Below are 18681 nucleotides of genomic sequence, written 5' to 3'. Positions count from 1 at the left end.
CTGTTGTAATGATGCCACAACTCTCCTTTCTCAGCCACTGCATTAGGAGATCAGAGCCTTTGAGATCAGTACAGACTAATGTTTTCCACAAGCACTGGGGTCCATCAATTCACTCTCGGTGCATTACAAGATGCTAGGGCTGGGCTACCTGGGCTCTGTGCAGATTTGCCCCCACAGCCTTTGAGTTCTGAGTGAAGTGGTGCTGAAGGGGACAGGCAGGGCCTCCAGCAAGCCAAGCTGTGTCCCTCTTCAACTGCTCCCAGAAAGAGTTAATGCACAGGCATGTTCTATGTGTTTGAACACAGCTGCAATGGGTACGAGAGGGTGGTTTTGGGTGGGGAGAGCAGCCCTCTCTGGGAGCCAATGGCCAAACGATTCAGTCCCAACGCCCAGTTTTGGGGCTTATTTCATGGGCAAGAATCTGCAGGAATTTCTTCTGAAGGGGATTTGTCCTGGATGAAAAGTAGGGACTTGACCCCCAAGCTTATTCGTGGCTCCGTCTTTGCTGCAGAAGGTAATGTGCTATGCTCTGGTACTTTTCCTCTTTCAGGGGGAGAAATGGGGAGATTTTTGCCTATGTTGAAGGCATCCACTGTGCCTGTGTCCGCAGCTCCGCTTTGCACAAGAACCATGTTGCAGGGTGGTGTGAAGGCTCTGCTGGGATGGATTCTGCACTGGGCATGTGGGACTCAGCCCTGCTGTTGAACTGAGATATAGAGCTCTTTGTTCCGTTTTTATGTGGCCCTGCTGCATATTTCTTCAGCTGCCTTTCTTTGGTAGAAACGAGACACAGAAGATGTAGGTGTTAGCAGCAGAGAAGCCAAAGTCTTGCTTTGTGACCCTACTACATCAGCCTAAATGGCTACAAGCAGCCTAATGAGGTATGCTAGCAGAGTAACTGCAGCAGCATGGACCATCTTGCGGTACAAACTTCACTGAAGCAGTGGGAAATGTGCTCAGAAGGCAAATCCCACCTGAATCAGGCAATGCTGCAGCCCTTTTAGCTCGGTCTCTGCTGCAGGTGAGGAGTAACTGTGTTGTGAATACCTGAAAGCATGGGGCTAAGTACCTGTCATCAGGAAAGGGCCACTGTTCACTGAACTGCCTTTCAGTGGATAAGAGAAATAGTGTGGTACAGACAGCATAAGCAGTTTGTGGCAGGATTACAAGACAGCACGCCAGCTAACAGCAAGAATGGCCGTGGTGGCTCAGGAGGCCTCTGCCTGCCCTGTGCCTGGGCCCTAATCTCCTGCAGACAGAAAGCTGTATTTGTAAGCAAGACTTTTGCTGGTGGGGCAGGCTCATGCTCTGGGTACACGTGCTGTGGTGTATAAGTCACATCTGTGTGCATTTTGAGGCCTAAAAGGCAGCTGTTCCTCTGCTGTGCCTTACTTCTTACCCAGTCTCAGGCCCTTTGCCTGGGTCAGTGCCACCTCCTTTATTTCCCTCTTGGCTGTATTAGTCTTGCACCATTTTCTAAGCACTGTGCTTTGATCCAGGGTCTTGGGGCTGGGCTATTGCTGTGCTGACAGAGGCAAGTGTCTGTAACCTACACCCTGCCACTGCCCTTAGCATCCTGGTAACATTGGACCAGAACTACCTTTTTGGCACCTGAGATTTCATTTAAACAGTGCTGCATTACTGTAGCAGACTGGAGGGGTGTTCTGGATGCATTTCTTACGGCTGAAGTGTGCGGGCTGATAGGAGAGGGAGGGGGAGGATGTCCTGGCCCTTCTGTCAGTGGAACATTGGGTCTGCAGGCAAGCAGTAACTACAACATGCTGTTAACACTCAGCCAGTAGCTCTAGTGGGGCCTGTTTCTCCTCAGCACTGCAGTGCTAGGCAGTGGTGTGTTTAGGACAGGGGGGTGCCTCTCTTTCCCACTGCATAGTGCTCTCACATGTATGTAGGGTTCACTCCATCCTGGCCCTGAATATTGCCCTACGTGCTGCTGCTGAGCTGTCCATAGGCAGTAGGTAGGGTCTGCAGCTTTGAGAAGTTTTTCTTGTGGAGAGCCATGGGCTGTGTCCCCACATGGACAGATCCCTTGTTTGGCATGTGTTAACTAAGCCCAGGGAATCCACTTCACACTAACAGCTCTCAGGATGGACTCGTACCTGATCCAAGTGAATGGCCATGATGATCATGGAGACCACGCTATGCTGGATGTTCATCTCAAGACCAATGGGAACAGCATACCTCTGGGGAAGGTGAAGGGCCGGAAGCCAAGATGGGCTGTCAGGGCTTCTGAAATGTCAAAGAAGACTTTCAATCCTGTCCGAGCCATCGTAGACAGCATGAAGGTGGAGCCCAACCCAAAGAAAGCCATGATCTCCTTGTCCTTAGGTGAGCACAGTGCTGTGGCTAAAGCCACCGGGCAGTGGGGTCCGCTGTGTGGCTGGCACACTGGAGGGCTCTGAAGCACAAAGCTTGTGCAAACAGGCAGAGACAGGCCAGGCAACCACACAGCTCTGCCTGTCACACATCAGTGAGATCTTCACTGTTTTTCAATCTCGAAAAGGAGACCCAACGGTGTTTGGAAACCTCCCCACAAACAATGAGGTCACACGGGCTGTGAAGGAGGTTCTGGACTCCGGACGTTGCAATGGCTATGCTCCATCCGTTGGTAAGTCGACAAAGCTCTTCCTGTGAGAGTGGAACGAAAGCGTGTGCCAGCTCCCACCCCACAGCAGGCACCTGGGGCCCACAGGCACCTTCCCAGGAGCAGCCTGCAGCTGCCCTCTCCAGCAGTTCTGCGCGCACACAAGCACGTGTGTCCCTAGATACACCTGAGGGCCCATCCATGCGTGATCTGTCTGAGGCCCAGAGCCTCCTGCAGAAGCTGTGCTTGCCACCATGGCCGTTAGGGCAGGCAGAGTTCCAGGCACACAGAAGGGCTCAGGGTTTCAGCTGCGCTCCTTTGTGATCTGGCACCGCCAGACAGGAGCGCCATTAGCACACAGTGTAAAGAGCACGCTCGGAGCATAGCTCACACCAGCCTCACAGGACCTGGTGACGGGGAGGCTGCCGCTGTGCCATCCATCACTGAACAGTGAAGGCCGTGCAACAGCCCTTGGCCTCCTGCAGCCCCGTGGCTCCCCTCCACGCTGCTCCTGTCAGCTCTGTGTCCGGGTGTGCTGCGGGCAGAGCCGGCCCCTGCCCGGGCTGTGCCCCTGCCTGCCCCCGCCGGGGCTGCGCTGCGCTCGGCCTGCGGCTCCGCCGCCGTGGGGCAGCGTCCCCAGTGACCGTGTCCCCTGGCTGAGAGCCCCGCTCCCGCGGCAGAAAGGAGCGGGTTTGTTAACGGCTCCCTCCTGCGCTCGGCTCCTCCCTCCCCAGGCTACCAGTCCTGCCGGGAAGCTGTGGCTGCGTTCTACACCTGCCCGGAGGCGCCGCTGGAGGCCCAGGTACCGGCCGGAGCCCAGCCCATGGCCTTGCCCCACAGCACCCTCGTGCTCCCACCCCTGCCCTGAGCCCTCTTCCACGCTCCCAGGAGGAGCTGAGCTTCCCGTCTGTGGGAGGTTTCCTGCTCTCGGGCAGGACTTGTCCTTTTGGCCGAGCAGCTCTCTCCCGGCAGAGCCTGGGCGCTGCGGATGGCTGTGCCGCACGCTGACCCCTGGGCTCTTTGCAGGATGTCATCCTAACAAGTGGCTGCAGCCAGGCCATAGAGCTTGCCTTGGCAGTGCTGGCCAACCCAGGGCAGAACATCCTGGTGCCACGGCCCGGCTTCTCGCTGTACAAGACTTTGGCATTGTCTATGGGGATTGAGGTCAAACTCTACAACCTCTTGGTAAGCGATGGCAAGCCTGGAAAGGGCAGCCCTGACATTTCTGCCTCTCAGAAATACCCTGGCGCTGCCTGGGAATTGAGGGAAGATGCCATGAGCAACCCTGGGCACCCTGTCCCACCTCTCCTTGTGTGGCAAGTCCAGTTCCTCAGCGGTTGCTTCCATTTCTCTTCATTAGCCAGAGAAGGCCTGGGAAATTGATTTGAAGCACCTGGAGTCTCTGGTGGATGAGAAGACGGCTTGCCTTATTGTGAACAACCCGTCAAACCCCTGTGGCTCTGTTTTCAGCAAGAGACACCTCCAGAAGATCCTGGCAGGTGAGTCTGCCTGTGCATATGTGGGCATGATTGCCCATGTCTCAGTCACTGCAGCATCATGGCTAAAGGGCTTTGATTCTCACTTCAGGACTGACTCCAGCTCAGGAAGCAGGCCTTGTTCAGTGTGACAGTGTTGCTTTATCCAGGCAAGAACAGGCAGAGTGTGTGTCTTGCTCTTCCTTAAACGTTCTGTGTGGTTTGGATTGCTCATTTCTCCACTCTGGCTCCACAGCATGTTCATAGGGAGCACTATGCTTCCCAAGCCCTGGCCTGTCAGTGGGAGGCTGTGCTGCCTGCTCCCACAGGCAAGAACAGAACTAGGCTCAGTCCTCACAGGGATCTCTGGTGCCTGGGCTGCAGGATACATTGCCTATGGGAGGAAGACAGAGACCCTCTGCCATGGGACAGAGCTTCCCTCAGAGCCCTGCAGCAAAGGGCAAGCCTGCTCCCATGGAGGATGCAGGGTGGCCAGGCTGAATGCCCTCTCTCCCACAGTGGCATCAAGACAGTGTGTGCCCATCCTTGCTGATGAGATCTATGGAGACATGGTGAGTGTCTGGTGCAGTCCTTTGCACCCCTATGCTGCCTGTCCTTTCTGATGCACTGCCCTGTGGCTGGCAGCCAGGTCTCCAGAGGTGAGTGACAACTCCACTCCCCTCTACGGTGCCTGGGTCCATGCCTGGAGCTTCCTCTGATGCACAGTCATGAGGGTATCCCTCATGTCCAGCTCCTTTCCTCTTCCCAAATGGCTCACTTTCATGTGAGTGCACTTAACTACTTTCATATCTCAAAGCTCTGAGCTTTTGCCACCATTTTCCATTGCTTCCCTGCCTCCCTGATTGCTGTGCTTCATGCACACCTCACTGCTCTCACAGTGAAAGGCAGAAACAGCCCTAATGCAACCTCCCATCACAGGTGTTTGATGACTTCAAATTTGAACCCATTGCAACCCTCAGCACCAATGTGCCAATCTTGTCCTGTGGTGGCTTGGCAAAGCGGTGGCTCGTCCCTGGCTGGCGCATGGGATGGATCCTAATTCATGACAGGAGAGACATCTTTGGTAATGAGGTGAGAACTGCGGTGTTGCTGTCACTGCACCAGACCTGCAGTGTCTTCAGTGTGTGGATCACCAGGGCTTTAATTGGTGCAGGCATGTACTACTCCTACACGGGTGTCACCCAATTGTTTACACACTTTTCTGCACCTCTCGGCTTCTCATGTCCCTTCCTTACTCCATCTGTTCCCATACATGGCCTTCTACTCACATCCATGCTGTAACACACTCTTTGTCTCTGCCGCTACTTTGTCCTTTTTGTGTCCTTCTAATTCCTTCTTTTCTCAAATAACTCTAGTCTCCACTGGAAGTATTGCCTGTGTATTGCATCCAGCATGTGGAGTCCATGCATGGTCTCTATGTGCTCTTATATGGTTTGTCTTAAAAGTAAGAACAAAGCACCTGGCAGTATTGCCAATGCTTTACCTGCTTCTTTGTTCAGCTGTGTTAGAATAACAACCATCTGCTGCAGTGACCTTTCCACCTAGAGGGCTTTCTGCAGAGGAAGAGGGAGAAGAGAGGACCAACTGTGAGTGAGCAGAAGAGCTAATGTTGGTTGTCCCTCCCTGGCTTTGAAAGTATGGATTGTGGGCCCAAACCTAAGGGTATTAGGAACAGCTCTGGCTTCATTTGTGTTAGCTTTATTCCAGCCTGGTTTGAGTCAGTTTGGAAAGCTCTGAAGGTTGTCTCTGTTGGCATTACAATCTGCAACTCTGGAACAGAGAATGACACTGCAAATCCTCTGCAAATACCCAGCATATAGTCAAGCAGATGTTCGATAGTACTCTGTATGCTCATTGAAGGGAGGGGTGTGAGCAGCTGTAGCAATACAGAAATAGTTGCCCCTTTCCTTCACTGAAGCACTGTCTTGAGCTGTGAATATCACCATGGTTTTTTCAGATCAGAGATGGCCTTGTAAGACTGAGTCAAAGGATCCTAGGACCCTGTACACTTGTCCAAGGAGCACTGGAACGTATCCTGCACCGAACACCCCCTGAGTTCTACCACAACACCCTCAGCATCCTCAAGGTAATCATGCTGTAACAGGCCAGCACAGTTTGTTTGGATTGTTTGGAGGGAGTCGTATCCCTCCAGCTCATTATCCCTCCACATGCGACTTGAAGGTGCAGTTCTGTCTGTGACTAGGGGAGCCCAACAAATCAAATTCCAGCAGGAAACATAGTTAATCGGGGCAGAAATACTGCTGCAATACGTTTTAGGCATCCCAGCCCTGCAGCTGACCCGGGTGGGGGGGGGTGGAAGCCTGGCAGTGGCTTGCTGAGCTCAGCGCAGTCATACCTCCTGCACTCAAGGCCATGATCACCCATGCTGTTTGCATTCGTGTTCCCTTTATTTGCAGTGGGCAAACCTGTTTATAGTCCTGGTCCAGAGCTTGGCTTCTATTCGCCAAGCTGCTTCCTGGAATTTCTCCTGTTTTGAAATTTCTCCTTTCTGCTTTTCAGTCCAATGCTGACCTTTGTTACGCTGCCTTATCTGCTATACCTGGCCTCCGTCCTGTCCGGCCCGCTGGAGCCATGTACCTCATGGTAAGCAAGGAGCGTGGCATGCCATTTCCAGATCATCAGCACTCACACTAAGTCTTGTTTCCAGTCCTTGTCAGTGCTTTCAGATTGGTCCTTAGCACCAGGTCTCCATTGCCATGCATTTTCACGCTGCCCTGTGCAGTAGATGTGTCCCTTGGTCACTTTAGATGGCTGGACTATGTCCTTCAGTTCTCACATACTAGAGGCTAGTGCACTTCTCTCACTTGCTCCTGCACAAAACTCAATGACTTGTACTTTGCAAGACAATATTGTTTTACTCGGATTTGAAGCCAGCTGGCAATGGGAAGCCCCCACACCACAAGTCAGATTATCGTATGTCTGGTTGAAGATGGAGCCTTCTTCCTACCACCGTATCTGTCTTCTGCCTATGCTGTTGCCTCTTTTTCAGCCTTATATTCTAGACGGCCCACATAATAAGCGAAACTTGAGGGCAGACAGCTGCACTCGACTGGGAGTTTGCTGGGTCATGTGGGTGAGCAGGGCCACTGGTTTGGTGCCCTTGTTTGTCATGTTACATCACTCTGCTGCAGGTTGAGATTGAGATGGAGCATTTCCCTGAATTTGAAAATGATGTGGAGTTCACGGAGCGCCTCATCTCAGAGCAGTCTGTGTTCTGCTTGCCAGCCACGGTGAGCCTAACGCTGAGAGCCCAGGGAGCTGTGGGGCCAAAGCATGGGCAGGGAAGCAATAAAGGTTTGCAGCCCTCAGCTCTGGGGACAGGCTGGGAGTTGTGTGTGCAGTGTCCATGGTCTGCAATGGTGTGTTTGCTGGCTGTGAACTCCAAGTGCTGTGTGTAGGGATGGGCTTAGGTATTGGCAGCTTCTGGTTCAAAAGTAGCCCCCAGGCTGCCAGGATCTTCTCAGCTTCAGGCTTACACTGTATTTCTCAACCTGGCAGAGAACACTATGTTCCTGAACCCTATGTACCCCCACACCTTCCTGCTCCCTAAAAGGCCTGGGACTGCTCCCACCTATGTTCCTTTCTTTGCTGTTTTCAGTCCTGCACCCCTGCAGGCACAAGGATGGACTGCAGGCTGAGAACATATGTGCCCAGTCCCCTTTCCTTCCAGCTCCCCTTCCTGCGCTGAATATGGATGGAATCTTGGGTACTCTCCAGCCATATCCTTCCCTAGCTGCTTCCAGCCCATTCCCTGGGTCCTGCATAGTCCAAAGGACTCTGTATGGTGTGTCACCCTTGCAGCATCATGTCTACGCAGACAAAGATGGGAAATATCCATAGAACAAAAAAATCCCAAAACAACCCCCCAAAAAGCCCAACCAACCAAAATAAACTGAAAAAAAAAAAAAACCTTACCCCCAAAACTCCCCCAAACCTAAGGGAGCAATAGTCCAGCCCTGCCGTCCACCACTGAACATTTTCCCTTGCTGACACAGTATGTAGCCTCAAGTCAGGGCTCTAAAACTACAGCACTGTCCCAGGTGATGTGCCAGCTTCATCTTTTCTCATTTCAGTGCTTTGAGTACCCAAACTTCTTCCGTGTGGTGATCACTGTGCCTGAGGAGATGATCTTGGAGGCCTGCAGTCGCATTCAGGAGTTCTGTGAGATGCACTACCAGGGTGCTGAGGGGGGCCAGGATTTGGAGTGTGACAAATAGCCCCAGCTCCCCTCCTGCCTCTGCCAGGCTCAACCTTGTGTTAGGCAGCAGCCGGGGAGGCAGGGCTGCTTCCAGCCAGCCCCACGTGCCCCTGCCTGCAACAGCCACTGTCCTGTTGCTCCACTTTGTGCTCCCCAGACCCTTCAGCACTCTGGGAAGAAGCAGCCGCTTCTCTGCTCCTTCACTGCAGCTTGCATACCCTCTGGCACCCAGTGCCTTTGGTCAATACGTCCGCTGCGTTTGCCTCTGTGCTGCCTGTGAGCCAACTGCAGGCAGAGGCCCGTGGCTGCTCCTGTGCCATGGCCCTGCGTGGCCAGTGTGCTGGCTGCGCTTCCCTGGGGAGGACAAGAGAAGAGCACCCATCTCTAACTTACCCATGTCAACCTTCGGAAGCCAGAGCTCTTTATACTGAGCCCTTTGTGCGACAAAGGGAGTAAGTTATTGTGACTTTTTTTATTAATAAACAGTCTGACACGCCAGTCCCTGCACTGTGCTCCTGCTGTGCCAGGTCTGGGGGAACACCCTTGCTTGCCCCTCGTGCTGCAGTGCCTAGGCCGACCTCTGCCCCGCACAAAGGGGCATGGAGGGCATGCTCAGCCCCTCAAAGGCTCCCACCAGGCCTGAGGGCAGGATGGCCCTGCAAGCCTAGCACAGGGGCTGGCTGCTCCTGCCCACTGGTGCCAGAGGCCCGCTGAAACAGTTGGGCACCTCTCCACGGACCCAGCCATGCTGGGTGCTGGTGCCCAAGTGTTCAAGGCCAGGGCAGCTAGGCATTTCCTCCTGCAGGAATGAATCACTGGCTAGCACCCCATGAAATTCTCCTACACTACAGTGTGCTTGTGATGTGCCAGTAGTGCCAGCATTTAGTCCCTTCAAATCTCGTCTGTGCTTGGCCTCCACCCTCCATTAGCTCTAGTTTTAACAGATATGTTTTGTACTGTTTTTTTAGCAGTACAAAAAGGCTTGTAGTACTCCTTGGAATTGCAAATACATGCACAGAGTCAGTGTTTCTAAACTGGGTATTTCAACCAATTGCCAAACACATCAGCTCCATAAAGTAATAAGGAACTGGTGGCCTGGTGTTTGTTTATCCCAGGGAAACAGGAGGAGTGCCTGTGCAGTCAAGAGATGCCAATACCCACCAGGCAACCTGTTCTGGTAAGCCGCTCAGGTGGTTAGGGAGCGCCCTTTGAAATTGTTTGAGGGGTGACAGGCAGAGTGCAGCCTGCCACCTACAGCTCTGTTCACCTGGCCTCCTGCAGAATTGAGATCCATGGGTCAACCCTGCCTTCCCGATGATTGGAAAAGTGAGCTAGCTCTGCACACTGCCAGACCTCCTGCCAGGTTCTGTAGACATCTCATTGCCTTCTCTTCCCCTGCCCAGGACAAAGTCTTGGTACCCGCTCTCCGTCAGAGCAGAGGTATCTATATGAGAAAGATAATGGTATATGGAAAGGTCATTGACACATCAGCTGAGTGTCCATACTACATCCTTTCCCTTCAAAGGGAGCAATCCCAGAACAAAAAGAGAGAAGCTAGGGCTGTGGGTGAAGGGTAGACAGCTTCAGAGATTTCATGCCATTAGACCTCCAAACAGAGCCAAATAACCTGAGCTGTTTATGACAAAACATTGACAAATAATAAGTAGGGTGGTGTGTGAAACGTCTGTGGAGGAAGACCTCTACAGCATGATGTTGTTGCATTGTTCTGATGTTTTGCATCTACTACAGCTGTCAAGATTCATCTGTCTCCTTGAACTCTTCTCCATGTATCTTGGGTTCTGTGACTTCAATTCCCATTACTAATGAACAGATGTTTAGAGAAAACTGCTCCTATCAGGCTCCTCTCTCTTCATAGGATCACAGAATCACCCAGCTTGGAAAAGACCTTTGAGATCATCAAGTCCAACGTTATCCCAGGACTGCCAATTCCACCACTAAACCACGTCATTAACGTTATAATGTCCAAGTCATAACATCTGCCATGGAGCCCTTTCAAAGTGTAGTCAGAGATGTCTGTTGACATGCAAATATTAGAATCATACAATGGTTAGGGTTGGAAAGGACCTCAAGATCATCTAGTTCCAACCCCCCTGCCATGGGCAGGGACACCTCACACTAAACCATGACACCCAAGGCTTCATCCAACCTGGCCTTGAACACTGCCAGGGATGGAGCATTCACAACCTCCCTGGGCAACCCATTCCACTGTGTCACCACCCTAACAGGAAAGAATTTCCTCCTTATATCCAATCTAAACTTCCCCTGTTTAAGTTTGAACCCCTTACCCCTTGTCCTGTCACTACAGTCCCTGATGAAGAGTCCCTCCCCAGCATCCCTATAGGCCCCCTTCAGGTACTGGAAGGCTGCTATGAGGTCTCCACGCAGCCTTCTCTTCTCCAGGCTGAACAGCCCCGACTTTCTCAGTCTGTCTTCATACAAGAGGTTCTCCAGTCCCCTGATCATCCTCATGGCCCTTCTCTGGACTTGTTCCAACAGTTCCATGTCCTTTTTATGTTGAGGACACCAGAACTGCACACAATGCTCCAGGTGAGGTCTCACAAGAGCAGAGCAGAGGGGCAGGATCACCTCCTTCGCCCTTCTGGTCACGCTCCTTTTGATGCAGCCCAGGATACGGTTGGTTTCTGGGCTGCGAGCGCACACTGCAGCCGGCTCATGTTCATTTTCTCATCGACCAGCACCCCCAAGTCCTTCTCTGCAGGGCCGCTCTGAATCTCTTCTCTGCCCAATCTGTAGCCGTGCCTGGGATTGCTCCGACCCAGGTGTAGGACCTTGCACTTGGCATGGTTGAACTTCATGAGGTTGGCATCAGCCCACCTCACAAGCGTGTCAAGGTCCCTCTGGATGGCATCCCTTCCCTCCAGCCTATCAACCAGACCACACAGCTTGGTGTCATCGGCAAACTTGCTGAGGGCGCACTCAATCCCACTGTCCATGTCAGCGATGAAGATGTTAAACAAGACCGGTCCCAACACCGATCCCTGAGGGACACCACTTGTTCCCGGTCTCCAGCCGGACATCGAGCCATAGACCACAACTCTTTGTGTGCGGCCATCCAGCCAGTTCTTTATCCACCCACTGGTCCATCCATCAAATTGATGTCTCTCCAATTTAGAGACAAGGATGTCATGTGGGACAGTGTCAAATGCTTTGCATAAGTCCAGGTAGATGACATCAACTGCTTTACCCTTGTCCATTAGTTCTGTAGCCCCATCATAGAAGGCCGCCAAATTGGTCAGGCATTTCTTCTTATCCCAGCAGCCTCTGGCCAAGGACACTGAGAACCAGATAAGCAGGCATACTCATAGCTCATAAATCTTGAAATATTTGGATTTCTCAGGGCCACATCCTCTATTGCCATGATTTGCAAACACAACGCTTCCTTTTGACCACACCTAGGTTTTCCCTACTGCAATAGCAAACTATCATTAAACCACAAACGTGCTGGTAAAAGCTTCCAGGCATTACACTCACTGATGCTATATGTCATAGTGTGGGTGTCACACAGAGCACCCTGCCAGCCACACAAACTAGCCTAAGCTGGCGTTTAGAGGTGCTTTGTGTTAAAGCCCCTTCATCACTGAAACCATGGAGAAGCCAAGACACAGGTCTGGAGCTGCTCTTCCTCAGATGCTCAGACAAGGTCCAAAGGGCTTTGACAGACTTGGTGCCTTTGTGCCTTGGTGCCTTTTCGGCAGACTGTGGGAAAATAACAGAATATTGCTGGGGAAGGTTTCATTTAATCTGTGGGTATGTGGTTGTTCCTGTGTTGTGCCTCTGCTGGCTCACACACGGACGCACAGCCATACTCCCTGTCTAACTGCGGAGCACCAGCTGTATTCCCTGGAGCAGGCTTGCAGGGTGCACTTCCTCTTCTCTGCATGGGACTGGCCATATTGAGAAGGAGGGTGACGTACTCAGGCATGGGGACCTGGGCAATGGGGCAGCCTTGTGCCTGGTGCTTGGGAAAGGAAAGAACTTCTCAGCTCACGTCCAACCCTCAGTGTCCAAAGTCCCAGCAGCAGGGCCCAGCCCAGCAGCACAAACGGGCACTGCAGGCAGGTTTGGCGAAACCACCCCTACCAGCAAGGGACGTCTTTGGCTCCCCGGCGCCTCAATAACCTGGGTGCAGCCCAGCCCAGGAGATCACAGCCCTGGCCCTGGCCTTGCCATCTCCGTCTTCCAGCAGCCCTGGCTGCCCGCAGGCTGCAGCCTGGAGCAGCCCCTGAGCATCTTCCTGCAGTGGGGCCATGGCCCTGGGCCACGAGAGCCTGGCTGAACCGCCCTGCCCTGCACCAGCGCGCAGCCACCCAGCACCTGCACAGGGAGGATGTGGTCTGCCCTGAGTGCACCCAGAACTGTTCAGCCAGGACCTGGGGAAGCAGGGCCCAGCCTCAGGTGCACTCAGGTGAGGCTCACACATGGATTGGCAGCGGGACAGTGAGGAGGCCTCAGAGGATGGTGCCTGAGCAAAGCTTCTTTGCGCATGAGAGCTGTTGTATAACCTCATCTTTCCAGGGGGTACAGGCCTGTTAGAGGTCAGATGAGCTGCTCTATTCTGGAGGCACTACCCACGAGGCTGGAGGACAGAAATGCTTGGCACATGGCACAGGTATGCTTCCATAAGGAGAACAAGTGGCTAGAGAGAGACTGTGCAAGAGGAGGCAGCAGCAGTGTTCTGGGAGACAATACCTCCTGGAAGGGACTGGAAGGGATGTTGCAAACCAGACTGTGGGAGGGCAGAGGAGCTCTAGAGGAGAAGGAAGGCACAGAGTGGGCAAAGTCAGTGGGCTGCATTAAAAGGAGCGTGACCAGCAGGTCGAAGGAGATGATCCTGCCCCTCTACTCTGCTCTTGTGAGACCTCACCTGGAGCATTGTGTGCAGTTCTGGTGTCCTCAACATAAAATGGACATGGAACTGTTGGAACAAGTCCAGAGGAGGCCACAAGGATGATCAGGGGACTGGAGCACCTCCTGTATGAAGACAGGCCGAGGAAGTTGGGGCTGTTCAGCCTGGAGAAGAGAAGGCTGCGTGGACACCCCATAGCAACCTTCCAGTACCTGAAGGGGGCCTATAGGGATGCTGGGGAGGGTCTCTTCATCAGGGACTGTAGTGACAGGACAAGGGGTAAGGGGTTCAAACTTCAACAGGGGAAGTTTAGATTGGATATAAGGAGGAAATTCTTTCCTGTTAGGGTGGTGACACAGTGGAATGGGTTGCCCAGGGAGGTTGTGAATGCTCCATCCCTGGCAGTGTTCAAGGCCAGGCTGGATGAAGCCTTGGGTGGGATGGTTTAGTGTGAGGTGTCCCTGCCCATGGCAGGGGGTTTGGAACTAGATTATCTGGAGGTCCTTTCCAACCCTAACTATTCTATGATTCTTCCTACTGACAGGGCAGCCACAAAGGACAGAACCTCATCAGGCTTCCAGCAGCTGGTAGGCACCGAAAAGCTGGCTGGCTAAGCTTAACAACTGGTCAGAACAAGGCTGGGGTTGTATCTTCTACACTGGCCTTCAGCCTGGGATCCCAGCAGTGGGGAAGGCTTCTGAGGGGCAGAATCCCTGGATCCTTCTTGTGTTTTGGCTGTCTGGCACGGGCTCACACAGTGCTGAGAGCACAGACCTACATGACCCCTTTGCTTTGTCATATATTGTGTTCCCTTAGCTTAGTTGACTTGGGTCAATGATCCGTGAAGCCTTGCCAGAGCAAACAGTTACTGTCAATAGGTCTGAATGACATTTCCTGGTGCTAGCATAGGGTCTTCTGCACCCTAGTGCATGGTGTGGACTATGCATGTTTCAGCTCTGCTTACTGTTGTTGTTCCTCTCAACTCTAGACTAGTTACTCTACTCCAAGCTTCAGTGCATGTGCTCATTTCTGGCCTTAGACTGCCTATGTACATAAAGAAAGCAGAAGCTGACCAGTGAAATGAATTCAAAAGCTGAATAAATAAATTTACTTTCTTACTATTTTCTTCTTTTCTGTTATGTGTGGCAAAGTACCATGGGACCTCACTCTTGGAGGCCTATCTGCATAGGGCTCCAAGCTTCTTTCTTTATCTCCTGTTTTCCTATTTTCCCATTCCCGCACCACTTGAGATATTAGAGTACTATAGGATAATGAAGTCAATAAACGAGTGTTGCCACTGCATTATTTTGTAAGACATGGGAACAAGATCTAGCAGGGCTCTTCCTGGATTATGGATCCCTCCTTTCTGCTATTGAACAGACAGCTCTAGGGCAGAGTGCAGCCATGGTCAAATACCTTTTTATGTCATTCTGTAAAAAAATTGAAAAGGCAGAAAACAACAATAAAATCAGTTAGTGCATGGGTTGGTAGTAAGGAGAAAACAGTAATATTAAGAAAACTATCTCTATCCCAGTTGAAACCAGGACAGGGTAACTAAGCTCTTCTGTAAAAGAACTACTTACAGAGATGTTTCAACTGCAAGTAGATTAGAGGAGGGAGGGAGCTGCTTGCCATCCTCCCTCTGGCCTACTGCAACTTTGGGTCCTCCAGTGCCAACTCAGACAAATCTATTTATCTCAAACTGCTTCTAAATCAAAATACAACTTTAAAACTCACCTTAAATACAATGGAAAAGCCATAGCACCATGAGTGCAGGAGCTCACCAGTCTGCGCTTGGAGAGATGTCTCATATAGGACATCAGATTTGTCTTATTTTTCCTTGTTCTGGAAGCCACATGGGGGTCAAGATCTGCTTTGGCTTGGGAGGAACTTGCTCTGACTGGAATTTAGCACAGATACTGCACCTCTGCTCCAATGCATTCTGGTGCTTGCCTGACTTCTGTGTTTCCTTTCCATCATCTATAAATGATGATATGTGAAGCAACCAGAGTGACTGTATACAACGTCCTTGCCAAACAAGCTCTTTCCGAAAGCCAGAGTTCTGCTTTGTTGCCTTCATCCCCATAAAAGTGATGAGCAATTGACATATGGGCTTCCTTTTTTTTAAAGATTTCTGTCAAGTTTCTTTTGTGCAAGGAGCAGGGTTTTCCTTGTGCATTTCAAACCACAGAAATGCAGAAATAGTCAAAATCCAGTGACCAGTACAGGAGATCATGCATGGCTCTTGTGCGAGCAGCCACACTGAAGCTTTCTGTCACACTCAATCTTGCAGAGCCATGAACTTCCATCTTTCCTCTACAGCTTTAGTGGTGCCAGCTAGAAACCACCTGAACTCCCTCTGCTTTGGACGGGAGATCTCTTTCTGTGGCAAGCATTTACCAGTGCATAGTGATCACATTGACTCTTATGGAAACTCCCTGATGTCATAACTTTGGGATGCAGGAAATGTGAGCCATCCCACCAAACAACTCTTTCAGGTGTACTGTGATGCTAGGATCTAACTCATCCCTCTAAATAAATATTAACAAACACAAGAGAGACACTTGCAGTCTCCTAAATCAGCCTTTCTGCCAGGAAGGCAAGAAAAACTGGCAGCGTATCAGTCCCTGTGTTTGAGAATCTTAAAGGTTTTTGTAAAGTCCAAGTTGTGATCTTGGCCAGACAGGACGTTGCAGGATAGCAGAACTTCCCTTCAGTGTTTAGAAGAGAATGCCCTTCTTATCTCTGCCTGGAATCCAGTCAATGAATAAACATTGCTGCCACCAAAGGACGGTGCTCCCAGGGGCAGTGCCCATGAGACAGATGAGTTGATACATGGAAGAAGAGGAGAAAGATGCAAAACATATAAAGGCCTTTTGTCAGTCTGAGTCCCCTTGTATGTTGTACAGGGTTGTAATCTATCTCGCATGATGGCTCCAGGGTTGATATTTCTCTGGCTTAGTCATGCAGGTTCCTTTTGCAAACCAGAGACAGAATCTCCTGTAGCATGACTCCCATGAGCTGCTTTAGATATCAGTGTGGTACATGACGAGTTGTGTTCTGCAGGGCATAAAAGAGCAGATGCTAAAATCCTCTATAGTTCAAAGACTGTGAATAGGAAGAAATGACTCATTGTCTCTCTTGATTAAAAAATGGTGGTATTACCAAATGCAGTTTTTATATACCAGGTTCAGAACAGAGGGAAGTAGTTCTCACAACATGCAGCTGGACACATTCTTGTTGCCAGAACAACAGGCATCTGCTCATGCCAGAAGTATCTGTGAATTCAAAACATGAATGGACAAGTGAATAGTAAAAATCTAGGTGTTGTAAACGCAGACAATCTTGATCTCAACTGATTTTAAACAGCTTCAGTGCAGATATCTACTCACAAACATCAAAGACCCTCCTTGTCACAGCCAACAGAAAGAACCAGGAACTTCTAGGGCATCCCTTCCTAGTTTATTTTGAACACCTACATTCAGAGAGGTCATTCATGTACTCCAGACCCTGCTGCAGAATAGGAGAGCACCTAGGAGGAAATGTGCTGGTTGTTCTCTTCCCATTTGTTCTTGATGGCAGAAGACAGGGCATGGGGTTAGTCAAAGCTTTCAGCTGAGCTGGTTCCACTGTTCTAGGTGTGCCTGTTTCTCTCATCAGGCTACCAAAGACATGCCTTCACGGAGGGAGTCTTCTCCAGCCTCAGCACTGAGGAATTACTTCTAGTCCATACCTCTGACATTAATCCTATGACCCTACTGCCATTACTGCTGCAGTGGGTCAGGTGTCCTGTGTGTACATGTGATTGCGTAAGAATAATGAACCATGATATGAACCATGGAATAGTTTGGTTGGAAGGGACCCTAAAACTCATCCAGTTCCAACTCCCTGCCACAAGCAAGTACCCCTTCCACTAGAGCAGCTTGCTCCAAGCCCCCTTGAGCACTGCCAGGGATGGGGCAGCCACAGCTTCTCTGGGCACCCTGTGCCAGCGCCTCAGCACCCTCACAGGGAAGAGCTTCTGCCTAAGAGCTCATCTCAGTCTCCCCTTGGGCAGGTTCAAGCTATTCCCCTTGGCCTGTCCCTCCAGGCCCTTGTCCCAAGCCCCTCTCCAGGTTCCCTGCAGCCCCTTTAGGCACTGGAGCTGCTCTCAGGTCTCCCCTTCAGGAGCCTTCTCTTGTCCAGGCTGCCCCAGCCCAGCTCTCTCAGCCTGGCTCCAGAGCAGAGCTGCTCCAGCCCTCGCAGCATCTCCATGGCCTCCTCTGGCCTCGCTCCAGCAGCTCCACATCCCTCTTGTGCTGCTGCCCCCGAGCTGGATCAGGGCTGCAGGGGAGGTCTCCCCAGAGCACAGCAGAGGGGCAGGATCCCCTCCCTGAGCTGCTGCTCACGCTCTGGTGGTGCAGTCCAGCACACGGGGGTGTTCTGGGCTCAAGCACACATGGAAGCTGGGTCATGGGGAGCTTCTCATTGACCAAGTCCTTCTCCTCAGTGCTGCTCTCAATCCATTCTCTGCACAGCTTGTATTTGTTCTTGAGATTGCCCCAAATGCTTCTGCTTTGCTTCATAACCTTATGAGTCAGACATACAGGGAGAATTATGTCCATTATTCACGAGCCAGAGGATTCCTTCTCCACTTTCCACAATATGCAGGTCTCAGGAAATGCATTGTGCCCTCCCAAGCCTTGACTCCACAGAAGAGTACATTCTCCTCCCCTGTGCAACTGCTTATGTCACAGATGCTGCCTTCTAGAAAGCTCAGCCAAAGTAGTTATAACCTGGGATCTGTGCAACCAAAAAAATGTGCCCAGCCCTGTGACTATAGGGTGTACAGCAGTGTTCAGTGCTGTCCTGAAGACCAAATATCCATTGCAAAGGACTGGCATATTTTGGGCAAGATACACAGAGGTGGAACAGGAGTTTTGATACATCTCTGTTCATGCAATTGTTGGTCAGGAAGCAATAAGGCTTCAGGAAGAGCCACTCAAGTAGTGATATTAACCAGCTTTGTAACACTGGGATACAGGTAAATCCTTCATACAAATGGTGACAGTGCAGAGCACAAGAACATGTAGTAAAAAACCAGCTTGGACAGAAAATGGCATGGTTCTCTCTGCACTTTGCTGCCTGTACTACTGCCAGCTTCTCTCCTTGCTTCCTAGCCCAGAATTACCAGGGCTTGACCATCTGTGTTTGCAATGCAGCAAGTGAAAGAGAACATGACCTATCCCATTCAGGTTGTCCCTCCTGCTGGAAGGAACAGTCTTGCTCAGATTTTTTGCTTCGTCTCCTGTACTCTGCTTTCCCTCAGAGCAGCTCAGTGAGTTCTTTGGGGACAGGGGCCACCATCAACAGAAGGTCTGCACCTTCTCTTGTGACAGAAATCGTGAGACCTGGAACAGGAATGACTGAAAGTCATTGTCTCTGCATGGCCGCAGAATACGAGGCGTTTCTCTGAGCCCAGCACTGCCCTGCTTCA

General features: G+C 51.4%; 1 protein-coding gene across 1 annotated transcript; it reads left to right on the top strand.

The window, feature by feature from the left end:
• Positions 1 to 408: 408 nt before the first annotated feature.
• On the top strand, positions 409 to 8815 carry TAT (tyrosine aminotransferase). The gene is made up of 12 exons (XM_065662749.1): positions 409 to 514; positions 2098 to 2346; positions 2522 to 2626; positions 3337 to 3404; positions 3629 to 3787; positions 3963 to 4101; positions 4597 to 4649; positions 5017 to 5169; positions 6056 to 6184; positions 6619 to 6702; positions 7251 to 7349; positions 8193 to 8815. The coding sequence occupies exons 1-12, from the start codon at positions 457 to 459 to the stop codon at positions 8334 to 8336; spliced, it is 1440 nt and encodes a 479-aa protein (XP_065518821.1). The 5' UTR covers positions 409 to 456; the 3' UTR covers positions 8337 to 8815.
• The last annotated feature ends 9866 nt before the right edge of the window (positions 8816 to 18681 follow it).

Source organism: Lathamus discolor, chromosome Z (genome assembly GCF_037157495.1).
Source record: "Lathamus discolor isolate bLatDis1 chromosome Z, bLatDis1.hap1, whole genome shotgun sequence".
Lineage (NCBI taxonomy): Eukaryota > Metazoa > Chordata > Aves > Psittaciformes > Psittacidae > Lathamus > Lathamus discolor.
Note: the sequence above shows the minus strand (reverse complement) of the source record. Positions and strands in the feature narration are given on the sequence as shown.

Coding starts and splice junctions, on each gene's coding strand:
- TAT (XM_065662749.1), top strand. CDS start 457: ATGAAAAGTAGGGACTTGACCCCCAAGCTTATTCGTGGCTCCGTCTTT. Junction 515..2,097: donor CTCCGTCTTTGCTGCAGAAG/GTAATGTGCTAT, acceptor TCACACTAACAG/CTCTCAGGATGGACTCGTAC. Junction 2,347..2,521: donor CATGATCTCCTTGTCCTTAG/GTGAGCACAGTG, acceptor AATCTCGAAAAG/GAGACCCAACGGTGTTTGGA.